This window comes from Myotis yumanensis, unplaced genomic scaffold, assembly GCF_028538775.1.
Source record: "Myotis yumanensis isolate MYYU_CA2020_CCGP unplaced genomic scaffold, mMyoYum1.0.hap1 SCAF_10, whole genome shotgun sequence".
Taxonomy (NCBI): domain Eukaryota; kingdom Metazoa; phylum Chordata; class Mammalia; order Chiroptera; family Vespertilionidae; genus Myotis; species Myotis yumanensis.
The window spans coordinates 14,688,180-14,704,740 of record NW_027223761.1 but is presented as its reverse complement, the minus strand read 5'-3'; the positions used below and the strand labels follow the sequence as shown (position 1 = coordinate 14,704,740).

Here is a 16,561-nt window from a genome sequence, read left to right as displayed (position 1 = left end):
TATCTCCTCAGGCAAGAGAAACAAAAAATAATAATAAACGGGACTACCTCAAACTAAAAAGTCATTTTACAGCAAAGGAAACCATCAACAAAATGAAAAGACAACCTCCTGAATGGGAAAACATATTTACCAATGATACAAAGGGGTTAATATCCAAAATTTATAAAGAACTCATAAAACTTAATAAAACAAACAATCCAATTAAAAAAATGGGCAAAGGGCCTGAACAGAAACTTCTCCAAAGAGCACATACAGATGGCCAATAGATGTATGCTCAAGGTCACTAATCATTGGAGAAATGCAAATTAAAACCACAATGAGGTATCACCTCACACCTGTCAGAATGGCTATCAATAAATTTTTAAAAAACAAACAAAAAAACACAGCAAATATTGGCGAGGATGTGGAGACAAGAGAACCCTGTGCACTGTTGGGGGAAATGCAGATTGGTGCAGTCACCGTGGAAAGCAGTATGGAGTTACCTCAAAAATAAAAAATGAGCCCTGACTGGTTTGGCTCAGTGGATTGAGCATCAGCCTGCAGACTGAAGGGTCCCAGGTTCAATTTCAGTCAAGGGCATGTACCATGTTGCAGGCACATCCCCAGGAGGGGTTGTGTAGGAGGCAGCTGATCGATGTTTCTCTCTCGTCGATGTTTCTGACTCTCTATCCCTTTCCCTTCCTCTCTCTGTAAAAAAATCAGTAAAATATATATTTTTTTAAAAAATAAAAATGAAACTGCCATCTGACCCAGAGATTCGACTTCTTGGAATATATCCAAAGAAACCTGAAACACAAATTCTAAACAATATATGGACCCTTATCTTTATTGCAGCATTATTTACAATAGCCAAGGTTTGGAAGTAGCCCAAATGCCCATCAGTATATGAGTGGATAAAAAAATGGGGGTACATTTACACAATGGAATACTACTTGTCAAAAAAAAGAGAGAAGGAAATCTTACCCTTTGCAACAGCATGGATGACCTGGAGACTATTATGCTTAGTGAAATAGGCCACTCAAAGAAAAACATATGGTTTCACTTAGATATGGAATCTAATGAACAAAATAAACTAACAAACATAGAAACAGACTCATAGGTACAGAGAATAGACTGGCAGCTGTCAAAGGTAAGGGGGCTGGATGAAAAAGGTGAGAGGATTAAACAAAGAAAAAAACAAACAAACTCATAGATATAGACAACAGTATGGTGATTTCCAGAAGGAAATGGGGTGGAGGGAGGTAGAAGATAGTAAAGGGGGGTAAATGGTGATGGAAGGAGACTGAGTGGTGAACACACAATACAATATACAGATTATGTATTATAGAACTGTACAACTGAAACCTATATAATTTTATTAACCAATGTCACCCCAATAAATTAAATTTTTTAAAGAAAAAAAATGCACTAATATAAACTTTTAAAATATTTAAATACTTAGTAAATGAACCAGGGTTATATAAGAATCCAAGTTGTACAGAAACCAATTAAGGTAAATCTTTGGACTAATAAGATTTGTTTTGATCATTTCAATTTAAAAATGGGTATATGTCTTCTTCCTGTATAAAATATAAAGCCACTGTTACATTTTATTCTCTGAACTTTTAAATTTTCTACACAGGTTTTACCAGTTAGATATATTAGTACTGCTTCCACAAATGATTTAAACTTTTAAAAATTGATGTCTTTATAAAAAGATTGGCTCTTCTAAACTTCAGACAAAGCTACATATCATTTCATCTTCATTACTCTTCCCATCTGCTGTGTAAAACTTTCAAATGTCCTGACAAACCTGTTATCAATAAAGATTGCAGTGCTCTGCAGTGTCAATCCTATATAATAAAAGCCCAATATGCAAATCAACTGAAGGGTGGAACGACTGGTGGAACGACCAGTCGCTATGATGCACACTGACCACCAGGGTGCAGATGCTCAACGCAGGAGCTGCCCCCAGCCCTCAGACCCAGGCCAAGGTGGGTGCCAGCAGGGGCCCCCATATTACCCCACAGAGCGGCCCTGATCGCTGGCCAGGCCTAGGGACCCTACCCGTGCACGAATTTCATACATCGGGCCTCCAGTGTAAATATAATTCTGATGATTCTTAATTGACTTAAGATACTATACCAATATCAGAGTGAGTTAAATAATGAGGAATCTTTGGTTACCTGAACGATTTCTGAACTCCAATTAGCATGGCAAATTCAATTTGGTATATACATTATTTTTTTTTAAAAAAAATATTTTATTGATTTTTTACAGAGAGGAAGGGAGAGAGACAGAGAGTCAGAAACATCGATGAGAGAGAAACATCAATCAGCTGCCTCCTGCACATCTCCCACTGGGGATGTGCCTGCAATCCAGGCACATGCCCCTGACCGGAATCGAACCCGGGACCCTTCAGTCCGCAGGCCGGCGCTCTATCCACTGAGCCAAACCGGTTTCGGCAGGTATATACATTATTTTATAACATAATAACAGAAAACAAAGTTAATACATTGAGCTCCAGGTAAAAGTGTTAACTTGTCATCTGGTATGACATATATTAAATATATTAAAATCAACAAAGAAAGCTTAGGAATTAAATAGCTTGAACCCAGTTGTTCAGATGAAAATTAATCTTTGATAATATAATCTTAATGAGAACGTTATAAAAAATTATCCTGTGCCTTTAGTACCTAGCCTAGCCAGCAATGGTTCCTTATCTCCCCAGAACACTCTCACTTCCTAACAGCCTGTTAACTTTTTGAGCTTTTGTGTTGACTTGTCATGCCCTTGAGTCATTTTTAGTAAAAGTTTCTTATTTCTGCAAAGGGTTGATTTCCTAATAATTATTGTTTCATGTAGCTTTGTTTATTTTAATTATTGTCACTCTAAACCAAGACTGTAATCATTTCTTGCCTTGGGCATCTATGACTTAAGCTTATATTTTTCTGTAATCACTAGTCTCTTGGCAACTCTTTGTAATACAGCTTTCACAAATTGGGGCCCCAAATTAAGAATAATAAAATTGTTAAGATATATTTTTATACCCAAACTATTTCTAGTATTTCTCAGATAGCCACTAGATAGCACTATTGACCAAGGAGGAGATAAGGAAGAACTAGATTTGTAGTATACTCTCCTTATCTTTAATTAGCCCAACTATCTTATGAGAGTTGCCCTAATATAAGAAAAGCCAAGCCCTAGCCGGTTTGGCTCAATGGATAGAGCGTTGGCCTATGGACTAAAGGATCCCAGGTTCAATTCCAGCCAAGGGCACATGCCTGGGTTGGGGGTTGATCTCCCCCAGTAGGGGGCAAGCGGGAGTCAGCCAATCAATGATTATCTCTCATCACTGATGTTTTTATCTATCTCTCTCCCTTCTTCTCTGAAATCAATAATATATATTAATCTATATAATAAAGAGCCAGGGTCGTAACGACCGAAAGCTCCACCAGACCGGAAGTCAGTGCTGGGTTGCTGTGGAGACCCAGTACTGACTGGGGCAGCTGCAGGCGCCCAGACCCAGCACTGACTGCCTAGGGGGCTGTGGATCAGGTCCGGAGACAGGCCTGCAGAGAGAGGCAGGGTCTGATCCCTAGCTTCTGTGGCAGCCGTTGATCAGAACTTGCCTCTCTTTCTCTCCCGGCCTGGCCAACAGCTGCACTTCCACTTCTCTACAGGCCTCCACCAGGTCTACTGATCAGCCCCACCTTTCTGATCAGGCCCCGTTGATAGGCCCAGAGATGCTGACTGGCATAGAAACTGACCAATCAGAACCAAATCTGGGTCAACTGTGAGGAGCCAATGGCTGCCTAGGAGGCGGAGCTTTTGATGCTGACTGGCATAGAAACTGACCAATCAGAACCAAATTGGCTGGCAGAGGAGGGCAGTTGGGGGGCGAAATCAGGCCTGCAGGGGACGACAGTTGGGAGTGAGATCAGGCCAGCAGGGGAGGGCAGTTAGGGGTGATCAGGCAGGCAGAGGCAGTTAGGGGCTAGATCAGGCTGACAGGTGAGGGCCGTTGGGGGTGAGATCAGGCCGGCAGGGGAGGGCAGTTGGGAGCAAGATCAGGACGGCAGGGGAGGGCAGTTGGGGGTGAGATCAGGATGGCAAGGGAGGGCAGTTAGGGGTGATCAGGCAGGCAGAGGCAGTTAGGGGCGAGCAGGCAGGCAAGCAGAGAGGTTAGGGGCAATCAGGCAGGCAGGCAGGTGAGTGGTTAGGAGCCAGCGGTCCCAGATTGTGAGAGGGGTGTCCAACCACCAGTTTAGGCCCGATCCCTGTGGGATTGGACATCCGGTGGTCAGACATCCCCTGAGGCATCCCCGATTGGAGTGGGTGCAGGCTGGGCTGAGGGAACGGGGCCTCCGTGCATGAATTTCGTGCACCAGGCCTCTAGTATATATATGAAAAGCCAAGGTATAACTATTAATAAATATTATTCAACATCTGTATACTTTTCAGGGTAAAAGAAACATTCATGATTCATGATATCATGAACAAAGACTGGCAGAAGTGAACAAAATTATTTCTAAGGTTATGTTTCTAAGTATAAGACACTCTTGTTAATTGATGGCAATTTAAAAACATACTCTATAGAAGTCCCTGAAGATTTATCAATGTCTTTAGTGTCCATCACAAGGCTCATGCCCTCAGGATAATCACTGACTAAATTATTAATTAGCTCTATATTATATCCCAACAGGGGATTCCATTCTGACACTGTTAATTACTGTAATAAAGTAACCACAGACCATCAGTCTTATTAACAGGTGGTTCCTACTTTTCCTTCAAGCTTGCCAAAAATCTTAAATCAGAAAGTTGAGTCTTCAGGAAGAAACATCCTGTGACTAATAGCCTGAGTGTAGGCCTGTATCAGTACACTTGGCTATTATTGATGCTGCAGAGAATCAACTCAGGTCAGGCTTCCTTCCCAGTGTAACCTAACACTGCCACCAAAAGCAGACCATCAGACAAATGCAACAGAAAACAGTGAATTTATAGGCCTTTTTATTTGAAAATCAGACACTGTAAAAGCATGCAGCTGATCCAAGTTCCAACGGAATGAGAATTAATTTTGCAAGACTAAATGGACCAATGAGGAAAATTTAATAGTGGTTTGGAGAATATATATTTTCTTCCTTCTTCATTTTTTATTAGCTCTCATTGTGTCTGGCTATATCTGAGCAAGTCAGAATGATACACTCTGAATGAATGTATGTTTTCTGGGAAGTCTTAACATGGCAGATTGTATTTCCCAAATCCAGATTTTATTTTCAAAAAACATCTCCCTTCCCACATGTTCTCCACAGCTACCAAGTCACTCCCCCATCAAGAGGTGGAGCCTTTTCCTCCCCACTTGAATCTGGGCAGGTTCAGGGTTGCTTTGACCAACATAGAGTATGGCAAAAGTAACAGCATATGAATTCTGAGAGTAGGTCACAAAAACAAATCAGCTTCTGCCTGGTTATCTTGGAACATTCCCTCTGAAGGAAGATAGTTACCACTGAGGAAATCCAACTACCCTGAGATGGCCATGCTAGAGAGGCTACCCGTGGGCACTTGAGTCACCAGTTCCAGCTCTCCAGTCATTCCCCATGGCACCAGCCTGTGAGAGAAGCCATCTTGGGTCTTCCAGACCAGACCACCCATCAGCTGAGTATCAGTGAAGGACCTTGGTAATGCCATAAGGAGCAAAAGAGTTTTCCCACAGTCCCGGCAAAATTCCTGACCAGCAGAATGTGTGAGCATTTAAAATCATTGTTATTTTACATTGATAAGTTTGGAGTGTTATGCAGCAAAAGTAACTGAAACATAAACTAGTAAATCATTGGGTGAATTCAAAGAGGGTAATTGTGTAGAAAACACAACACATTGATTGGCCTTGTCTGCAAAACTAATCAGAACAATCTACACTAATAAAAGAGAAAGATGCAAATTGACCCACCAGCCAATCAGGAGTATGCAAATTAACCCAACAAAGATGGTGGATTAATTTGCAAATGCAGGCACCAAGTGGCCAGGTGCAGGGCGGGGCGTGGTGGGATGCAGGTGTTCCGCACCGCCCCAGCCGCTCTGGGCCTCTGGGCAGCGTGGGAAGGTGGAAAGGCAGTTCCGGCCAGGTGCCAGCAGCCAGGGGAAGGAAGGCCCATTCTTGCACAAATCTTCATGCATCGAGCCTCTAGTCCTATATAATAAAAGCCTAATATGCTAAGTGTCCAGTCATCTGTTCAACCAATCAAAGCGTAATATGCTAATGATATGCTAAAAGGCCACTCAACCACTTGCTCTGACATGCACTGACCACCAGGGGGCAGACACTCCAACCAGTAGTTTAGCTTGCTGCTAGGGTCTGGCCTATCAGGACTGAGCAAGATGGGCTGGACACACCCTGGAGCCCTTCCACAGTCCCTCCCTGGCTAGCCAACCTCCTGCATCCCTCCCCAGCCCTGATCGTGCACCAGTAGGGTCCCTCGGCCTGGCCTGCACCCACTCACAATCCGGGCTGAGGGACCTCCCCCGACAGGTGCACAAATTTCATGCACCAGGCCTCTAGTGGTTAAATATTATACATGTCTTTACTGAGTTCTTTTATGTTACATGACAATGTAATTATTTGCATAAGCTCAATAAGAATCTATCCTTCTCCCTATCAGAAAATAATTATAGAAAACAAATTTGTAACCATGACCATACCACAAATGTTTCATTTAATTAATTTCATTTGATTAGGCATAACAAGCCCACTAGGAAGGAAAAGGGTTGCTCTCCATTTTGTGGAATCTGCTGCAAAAGCCTCCCTGGTACCTCCATGGCTTGTGGAGTCGCCATTTTATAAGTAGTAAAGAATGTCACTTTCTGGAAGGCCAGGAACACTGATAAATTTGGGGATCTTGGACAAAATCAGGAAAGGCAAACTGGATGGTTCCTGGTTCCTTACCTTGGACTATGTGAATGAACTCAAAGGGCAAAAGAAATATTTCTGCTGCTATAGAAGTGATAGAAAAATATATGTGACTCTACGGGCCGTATTAGATTAACTCTCTAACATCATGTGGTTCTAATTTTATTAAATATAAAACACAAAGGTCTTTATGTGATCACTAATGCTTCATTGACCTTATGCAAATAAAACATGCTAAATATAAAAAGCATTATACTAATTATACTGAGAGTGCATCAGAAAATTGAGCAACAAACTTATTTGGTCAAATCCACATCAGACCTGCACAGATTTGATAATAGGTAAAAATTTAAAAAATGAAACTGATATTTCTTCTAAAAGCTTTGCATTTCAAGAGAGAAAGTCATGGAATTACAGGGCCATACTAAAGCTTTACACCTGAGATAAATTACAAAGAAGAGAAACATCTTTTAAAAAAAAAAAAAAATCAAAGACAGAAATGTTTGCTTTCTTAAATCGAAGCTGTCTGAACTGTATGCAATCAGATTTACCACATAATATAACTGTAAATATCACCATCTCTATACATATTCTGTAATAATTTGTTTTGAAAGCTAGTTCCTTTATTGCAAGTAACAACTCAGGTCAGAGTTCAAATCAAAATTGACTAAAATACTTAATAAATTAATAATCCTAGATAACAATGATAATACAATAAGCTTATTATATGTGATGACTTTCAGTTTGTCTTAATTCCATAGGTGACAGATACTGTAGCCTTACAAAGAACTATAATTTTATCAAAGCAGTCAATCCTGAGAAAGTACTTATCCATTGTTGGCAAAACATTTAGCTCCTTACTAAATTATATAAAATCCTTTTAAATTTTTTCTGAAGAACTTCGACTTAGGAGTAGGTTGTCCTCCGCACTCGTAAGGAATTGCTTCTAAAGGCATAGAATCCCCAAGTCTACATAAAAACAGTGGAGAATTAGAAGGTGAGAAGCCAAAAAGTCCCCTATTTTCAACTGGCACCTGGTTTTCTTTTCTTTCTTTTTTTCTTTTTTTTGTTAATTGATTTCAAAAAGGAAGGGATAGAGAGAGGAGATAGAAACATCAATGATGAGAAAGAATTACTGGTTCGCTGCTCCTGCACGCCCCCCATTGGAGATCGAGCCTAAAACCCAGGCAATGTGCCCTGACCAGGAGTCAAACCGTTATCTCCTGGTCCATAGGTTGATGCTCAAACACTGAGTCACACTGACCAGGTGTGGTTTCTTTTTCAATCTCCGCCTTTCCTTTTTTCTTCTTTCAGTCAGATAGGGGGAAAGAGAGATTGAGTTTAATCCACTGGAGTGAGTTTAAGTGCTATGCTGGGCCAGAGGAGACGAGTTAGCCTAGTTAAACTAACTTGCTAGACTTGTTTCATGACTGAACTCTGACTGGTACAGTAAATGGCATCAGGAGTGGGGTCCCACATAAACTTCAAAGAACATTTTTTTTTCATTTACAAAAGGGTTTATTTCTGCAAAAGAATCAGACTGTCCACTTTACATTTAGGGAACAAACAATAATAAACAATTATCTGAGCATATGAAAGTACGTGTTCAGGATTATATTGATTGAGGAATTTTTTTTAAATTGAATTTATGGGGGTGATATTAGTTGATAAAATTATATAGGTTTCAGGTGAAAATTCTATAATACATCATCTATGTATTATATTGTGTGTTCACCACCCCAAGTCAAGTCTCCTTCCATCACCATTTATCCTCTTTCCCCTCTCCTACTTTTCCCTATCCCCCCACACTCACACCCGTTCCCTCTGGTAATCACCATACTGTTGTGTGCGTCTATGAGTTGTTATTTTTTGCTTAATCCCTTCACCTTTTCACCCCCCACCAACTCCCCTCCCCTCTGACAGCTGTCAGTCTATTCTCTGTATCTATGAGTCTGTTTCTATTTTGTTTGTTACCTTATTTTGTTCCTTAGATTCCACACATATGGTACTTGTCTTTCTCTGACTGGCTTATTTCACTTAACATAGTACCCTCCAGGTCCATCCATGCTGTAGGATTTCCTTTTTTATGGCTGAGCAATATTCCACTGTATACTACAGCAATACTCCAGATATACCACAGCTTTCTTATCCACTCTCCTACTGATGGGCACTTAGGCTGCTTCCAAATCTTGGCTATTGTAAATAATGCTGCAATGAACATAGGGGTGCATATATTCTTTGAATGAGTGTTTCAGGTGTCTTTGGATATATTCCCAGAAGTGGAATCTCTGGGTCATAAGGTAGTTCTATTTCTAATTTACGAGGAACCTCCATACTGTTTTCAGTAGAGGCTGCACCAATCTGTATTCCCACCAATAGTGCATGAGGGTTTCCTTTTCTCAGAAGACTTCTGTATTGGTTTGATTTGATCCATCATGTAATAGCATCACCATTCATCAAATAAACACTGGTTGCTGGTTATAATGAAGTATTTACTGAAGAACTGCTTTATGAAACCAAATGACCACTACATTTGAGTTTGGCAAAAATAAGTACAAAGATTGGGACATGGTGGGGCTGCTTCTGAATGCACTGGAGCACTTCCCGAAAGAAAACAGCAAGCTCGGGTCTTTAAACTGTCAGCTCAGATTTATGATCAGAGGAAGAGAGAATTACTATGGCAGCCCTAATAAAAACTTTTATGTTTTATATAGCCACTGAGCTCACCTTGCTAACATCAGACTTAACTGTGCCAGTTGCAGAATTACAATGTAAGTTGAATTCCACATAGACTCACCATGTTTCATGTAAAAGTGAAAGCACAGAATGAGAAAGAGTGAGATCCTGAGACAGGATAGGGATATCTGGGTGGACTCAGCTGAAGCCGAGAATCCTGAACCCCCAAGTTACTCTGAGCCTCCCCAGCCAGTGGAAATAGAAATAGCCTGCTCCCCTGTGTCTGAAGAGACTAGCTCTCCCTGGCTTCAAGAACCTGTAATAACCTCACCATAACTCTAAGGGTGGTTTTCTTGCAAGAGAATTCCTCTTCTCAAGACCCAACTGGCCCATGCCTTACTGCCACCCATAATAGGGTTCCAGCAAACATTCTCTGGGAAAGAAGTACCAAGTCTGATCACAAAGAAGTTAACTTACACACACAAATAATTGCAAGATTTTGCTATTTTGTATTGGTAGAAACCTGGGACATCTGTGTGAGAATGAATTCTAAGACTGTTAGACTGAAGAAAAGAGAATATAACACCAGATTGGCCCTTTTTTTTTTTTTTTAATATGAGTCACTTACCAGAGATTTATAATTTAATCGTTAGCTTATACAACTGGAAAGGATTCTTAAGAGTTATCATGGTCCCCATAATAGCCTACAATTAATACGATTGGGAGGTCACAACTTGCCTGGCATAATGTAGAGGCAGGGATCCAAGAGTTTATGGAGACAGGAATGTTGGCGTGGATTTATCACATGTAACTTGCAAACACAACCCCCACCACCTCTATACCAAGAGAGCCCAGTGAATACTCCCTTCACCAAGGCTCCAGCTTCATAACAAGAATACAATTATATGGGCAAGAGGTTATTAACCTGGCCCTTTAATGCCCTGCCAGTTAATAAAACTCGCCATGTTGCTACTAAATAAGTATCTCTCCATTTTCTCTCTCTAGCTCTTTTTGTTTCTTAATGGTTCTTACTACAAATGGCAATTATTTACTTGTCTGGTTTTCTGTTTTGCTTGTTGTTGTTTTTTGACCTATATGTTTCTCTGTCTCTTCCACTAGCATATAAATTCCATGAGGGCAAGGACTGTATCTACCTCACTCACGCTGTGTTCTGACTGCCTGGCACAGCACCTGGGACACAGGCATTCGATGAAGATGTGTGGAAAGTATAAGCAGAGTTAGTCTGTCTTTGCCAACATTAAATTTTGGTCCTTTCTACTCCTGGAATAGATCTGTTCATGAAAACATTATCCTCCCAAAGAGATGATCTACAATGAGTTGAAAACTTGAACAAATGTATAAATCTCCTCCATGTACTTCAGCTTAGAACGAATGGCCTGGTCTGCTGATATCACGTCTTCCATAAAATTTTTATTATTCCCAGAAAAAAATGTTTTTCAAATTTTTCAACAAGGAAAAAAACACACACATTTCCTTATAATAAAAGTCAATTCAGTACCAGCACCATCTGTTCCATCATGAATGTTTGAACAGGATCTAGTCTTACTCCAATCATATTTCTGTCCACAGTCACATGTCACCTCAGATCATAAGTTAACCAAATTCTCAAATATCATTAAAGTAGATCTTCTGACTCGTTAAGCAATTTTTGTACAGGCTGTAGCACTTGCTTGAAAGAGTGTCATGTGGTGGCTTTTCTTGTTCCTGTGTCAATCATTCATATCAGAGCATTTAAAAATATAAAGTTCCATTTAATCAAAAGCTTCTCTTTTCTGCATATGAACTTTTACTTTTTGGCAATTAAGAAAGAAACAGTGCTAAGCCCTGGCTGAGTGGCTCCGTTGGTTGGAGCATTGTCCTTACACCAAAATGTTGCAGGTTTGATTCTCGATCAGGGCACATACCTAGGTTGTGAGTTCGATCCCCTGTCAGGTTGTGTACAGGAAGCAACTGACCAATATCTATCTATCTATCTATCTATCTCTCTCTCTCTCTCTCTCTCTCTCTCTCTCTCTCAAATCAATAAGCATACATCCTCGAGTTAGGATTAAAAAAAAAAAAACCAGTACTAAGATCCAGGCAGTATGTAAAGATCAGCTACTATCTAAGTAACTACACCTCAGGCTCATTAGTGTCACAGCTTCATTCAAATTCACACCTCAGCAAAATTGCAAAATACTCTGTGTCTTGGACTTTCAGGGTGGCATTTACATAGTTGAAACCTTGAAAGTGAAAATCCTTAAATGCCAAGGACTTCTCGTGTATCTATATACCACATGCTTACCTTTGTAAAGATCTGTGCTCTCAGGGGTCAAAAAAAATTTAACACACGTAATATTAGAAATCTATAAACATCATTTTTCACCTAAAAAATTAAATGCATCTATGTGTAACCTGTCCAGTAGAAAGAGATATGGTCTGGAAAGAAATAATAACAAAAATATATACCTCACAAGGATGCATGAAGGATCAAAGGGGATAATACATGTGAGGTAAAATAATAAAGCACTATATAAATGTTAGTAGTAAGTGATAATGTTAATAAAAACACAATACCTTGTACACCTTAAATTTAGTACATAACTTTATATGTCAATTATGTCTCAATAAAAGGTGCAAAAAAATAATAATAAAATACAGTAACAATCCCCTCTTCTCAAAGAATTGGGGCAGTTTGTTAGTTGGCTACTTAGATAAGTCAGTTAAAGCAAGGAATCCTATACAATGATAAATACACATTGTAACCATTTTATTTTAATTTAAACCATGTATAAGTAGAATCATTCACCAATCCTCTACGTGGGGCCAAGGCCTTTATCTTTGAGTTTATATCTGCTGACTGGAATTCCAGTCTTTCTTGCATAAACCACACCCACAATGCAGCATTCATATATGGCAGTTCCAGTTGTTTTAAAATGCAACAAAAGCTTCAACACAATGAAATGATCAGAGAGTAAATTTCTTCTTTCTTTTTATAATTTTTCCAATATTTCACACTTGTCTTATTAGTCCCTAATTTCTGAAAAAACTCCCTTTTCTCACTTTTTTCAGAGCATTCAACTTAGTTTTTATAGAAATAACTTCCCTTTTTACACCAAGATTGTATCAGTTTACAGAATATTTATAACAAATGCATAAATGAGTTTGGGAACCAACACAACTGACTCTTAATAAGTAAATAATGTGACTTGTGGGCGTAAAAGGTGTAAAAGTGCACAAGCTTCTCCCCCGGAGGGGTAGCTCAGTTATTAGAGCATCGTCCCGATACACCAAGGTTTCAGGTTCAGTACCCAGTCAGGGCGCATACAATAATCAGCCAGTGAATGCATGGATAGGTGGAACAAAATATGAATGTTTCTCTCTGTCTATCTGTCTGTCTCTCTCTGTCTGTCTCTCCCCCCCACCCTCTAATCAATAAAGAAAGAAAAAAGTGCACAGGCATCATACTGAGAAGCCTACCAGTCACTGGCCCCATGCTGGGAACATCAGTAACTGTTACCAAGGATATGGACAGCACTAATTTATCCATGTAGCTGGTCAATTAGATATCAGTTTAAAAAGTCTTTGCATATGTAGTTCAGGTCTCAAGCACAGCTGACAAAGAAGAAAGTTCAAAAGTTTCCCCATCTCACACACACACACACACACACACACACACACACACACGCTATACTTTGTATTTTTCTTCAATCATATATAATACACATTTTAGAGACAATAAAGTCAGTAAGTAAAAAACCACACAAGAATACTAAAATGAAGCAACAAAAAATATATAAGTAGAACATGATAAAATAGAGAATTTGACTCCTGACAAACTAAATGAGTCAGCAAAAGACATTTTAAGCAAATTATAGTGGCCCTATATTAATTTGAAAAAATTGATGATCCACCTTAAAAACAGCCTGGTAACAGAATGAGAAAGAAGCTTTTGTATTTATTTTCTAATCATGAGGGCGGGGAGGGTGATGTGAGAACTTACTTATTTCACGGGAAACGTCATTCAGTTTATCCTGGGACCTGCTGATAAGGACAACCTTCATTCCACACTTTGCCAACTGAAATAGCAAAAGAGACACCAAACAGTTGAGTCATACCTGTGCATTTTATTGAAAACAGACATTAGATATATTCTCATTTTAAAAAAAACTGAGCATATGATAATCCAAATTAAAAAACAAGCAAACAGCCCTAGCTGGTTTGGCTCAATGGACAGAGCATCGGACTGCAGACTGAAGGTCCCAGGTTCAATTCCGGTCAAGGGCACATGCCCGGGTTGTGGGCTCGATCCCCAGTTGGGGGCGTGCAGGAGGCAGCTGATTAATGATTCTCTCTCATCACTGATGTTTCTATCTCTCTCTCCTCTCTTCCTCTCTCAAGTCAATAAAAATACTAGTACATTAAAAGAAAACACATACAAGCAAACAAATAAATTCCAGTGTAATAAATGGGCAATCCAAAATAAAAACTTTACAGGACTCCCCAAAGGATTATCTTTCTAAATCAAGCTAGTATACAAATGTAAAAAGGTTTTAGAAGGAAGACTGTTACTTTTCATTTTGTACCCAGCTATACTGTTTGAATTCTTGAAATCATAATATACACAAAACTTTTTAGTGAACTATTCCACACAGCATATAAATGAGCCATAAATTAGCTGCTATGCACTATTAGTGATTTACTAAACTAATATTCCAGTCTTAAATTCTAGAGTTGGTTTTTATTAAATAATAAGTGATATTGCAAATGAGGAGATATAGAACATTTTTTAATAAAAATAACAAAGGTTGGTAATAATTTATTAAATTACTCTGCTGTAAAACCACTAAAGAAACCATGAGTCCAAACTGGTATGTGGTTTTCTCTTTTTCAATTAACAGGGAGGGAGGATAAGGAAAAGCTTTTATTTATAGAAAAATAGCATCTACTAAGTATAGAAGGAAAGATATCATTAGAAAAGTCACAATTTTTAAACCACCATGGTAATAACTAATTTAGGCAAAAATTTTCAATGGATGTTAAAATCACTGGGTGAAAATCATTGCTGGGAAATGGGATATTCACACAGTCTCAAAGTACTACCCCACATACTACTTATGAATTACAAAGGGGAAAGGCACCTTTATTTTTTATTTTTTTAAATATATTTTATTGGTTTTTTACAGAGAGGAAAGGGAGAGAGATAGAGAGTTAGAAACATCGATGAGAGAGAAACATCAATCAGCTGCCTCCTGCACATCTCCCACTGGGGATGTGCCCACAACCCAGGTACATGCCCTTGACCGGAATCGAACCTGGGACCCTTCAGTCTGAAAGTCGACACTCTATCCACTGAGCCAAACCGGTTTCGGCAAGAAAGGCACCTTTATAATGGAGAATTATGGTGGGCAGCATTTTCATAAATGACTTCTGTTTTTTACAATTTTTATTTATTGACTTTAGAGAGAGAGGGGAAGAGAGAAAGAGAAAGTGAAAGATAAATTTTTGTTGTTCCACTTGTTTATGCATTCATTGGTTGATCCTTGTATGTGTCCTGACTGGGGATCAAACCCCATAACCTTGGTGTAGAGGACCAATGTTCAAACCAACTGAGCTACCTGGTCAGGGCCAAATGATTTGTCTTAAGGTAGTCAATAATAAGACAAGTAGACTTCTTGTGCCTCCTGATAAGATATAGTCAGGATACAATAGCACTTGTGTAGCAATCATGCTAAAAAATGTTTAATTAGAATCTAATCACGGGAAAAAACTCAGACAAACTCAAATTGAGAAACTTTTATAAAGCTGGCCTGAATTTTTCAAAAATGCCAGTTACACAAAAAAGAGGGGGGGAGAGGGGAGGCCTAGGAAACTCTTCCAATCAAGAGACATGACACCTAAATGCAATGCATAATTCTTAACTAGATGTGAAACCACAAATAAAAGAGCTACAAGGAAAGTTTCTGGGGCAATTGGGAAATCTGCATGTAGGCTATATGTTATATAGAAATACTAGAGGCCTGGTGCACGACATTCATGCACTGGGGGTGGGGTGAGGGTCCCTCATTCCAGCCTGGGCCCTCTCGCGTTCCGGGACCCCTCGCTCCTTACTGCCTTCGATGCTCCTTAGCACTGCCGCAGAGGTGGGAGAGGCTCCTACCACCGCTATTGCGCTCGCCAGCTGTGAACCCGGCTTCTGGTTAAGTGGTGCTCCCCCTGTGGGAGTGCACTGACCACCAGGGGGCAGCTCCTGCATTGAGCATCTACTCCCTGGTGGTCAGTGTGCATCATAGCAACCAGTCATTCTGCTGTTCAGTCAATTTGCATATTAGGCTTTTATTATATAGGATTATATCAAGTTAAACTCTGTGTGACCACTGCATTGTTGGCTATAAGGGTGAACATTTTAAGATTCAGGGTGAAATACCTAAGGGTGAATTATTATGATGCCTATAACTCACAAACGGTCCATCTAAATTATAATTGTAATAAAATTAAATGTGGCAAATGTTAATAATTGGGGAATCCCAGTGAAGGGTATATGGGTGTTCATTATATTCTTCTTCAACTTTTCTGTAGTTTTGCTATTCAAAATAAACTAGAAAAACAAAAGAGCCCTGGCTGGTTTTGCTCAGTGAATAGAGCGTCGGCCTGCGAACTGAAGGGTCCCAGGTTCGATTCCCATCAAGGGCACATGTCCGGTTTGTGGGCTCAATCCCCAGTGGGGGACTTGCAGGAGGCAGCCGATCCAGGATTCTCTTTCATCATGGGTGTTTCTATCTCTCTCTCCCTCTTCCCTCCTCTCTGAAATCAATAAAAATATATTTAAAAAAAGAAAAGAAAAACAAAAGAGGATTTTTTAAACAAGGAAGAACCTTTGGGAGTGACAAATGAGAGATTCAGTGGATCCACCAGGATCTTCATCTCAACTGGGCAGTGTCATAGGATGTGGGTGACTTCTCAGAACAGGAAGGCAGGGAAGCTTCCCTGAAGAGTACTGCC

At 39.7% G+C, this 16,561-nt stretch overlaps 1 protein-coding gene across 1 annotated transcript in view; it reads right to left on the bottom strand.

Annotated features, from left to right (window-relative positions):
• Positions 1-16,561, bottom strand: part of HSD17B12 (hydroxysteroid 17-beta dehydrogenase 12) — a 127,233-nt gene that overhangs the window by 65,120 nt on the left and 45,552 nt on the right. The window contains exon 3 of the mRNA XM_070427832.1: positions 13,563-13,638. Within this exon, the coding sequence (XP_070283933.1) occupies positions 13,563-13,638 (76 nt within the window). The remainder of the gene's footprint in view (positions 1-13,562; positions 13,639-16,561) is intronic.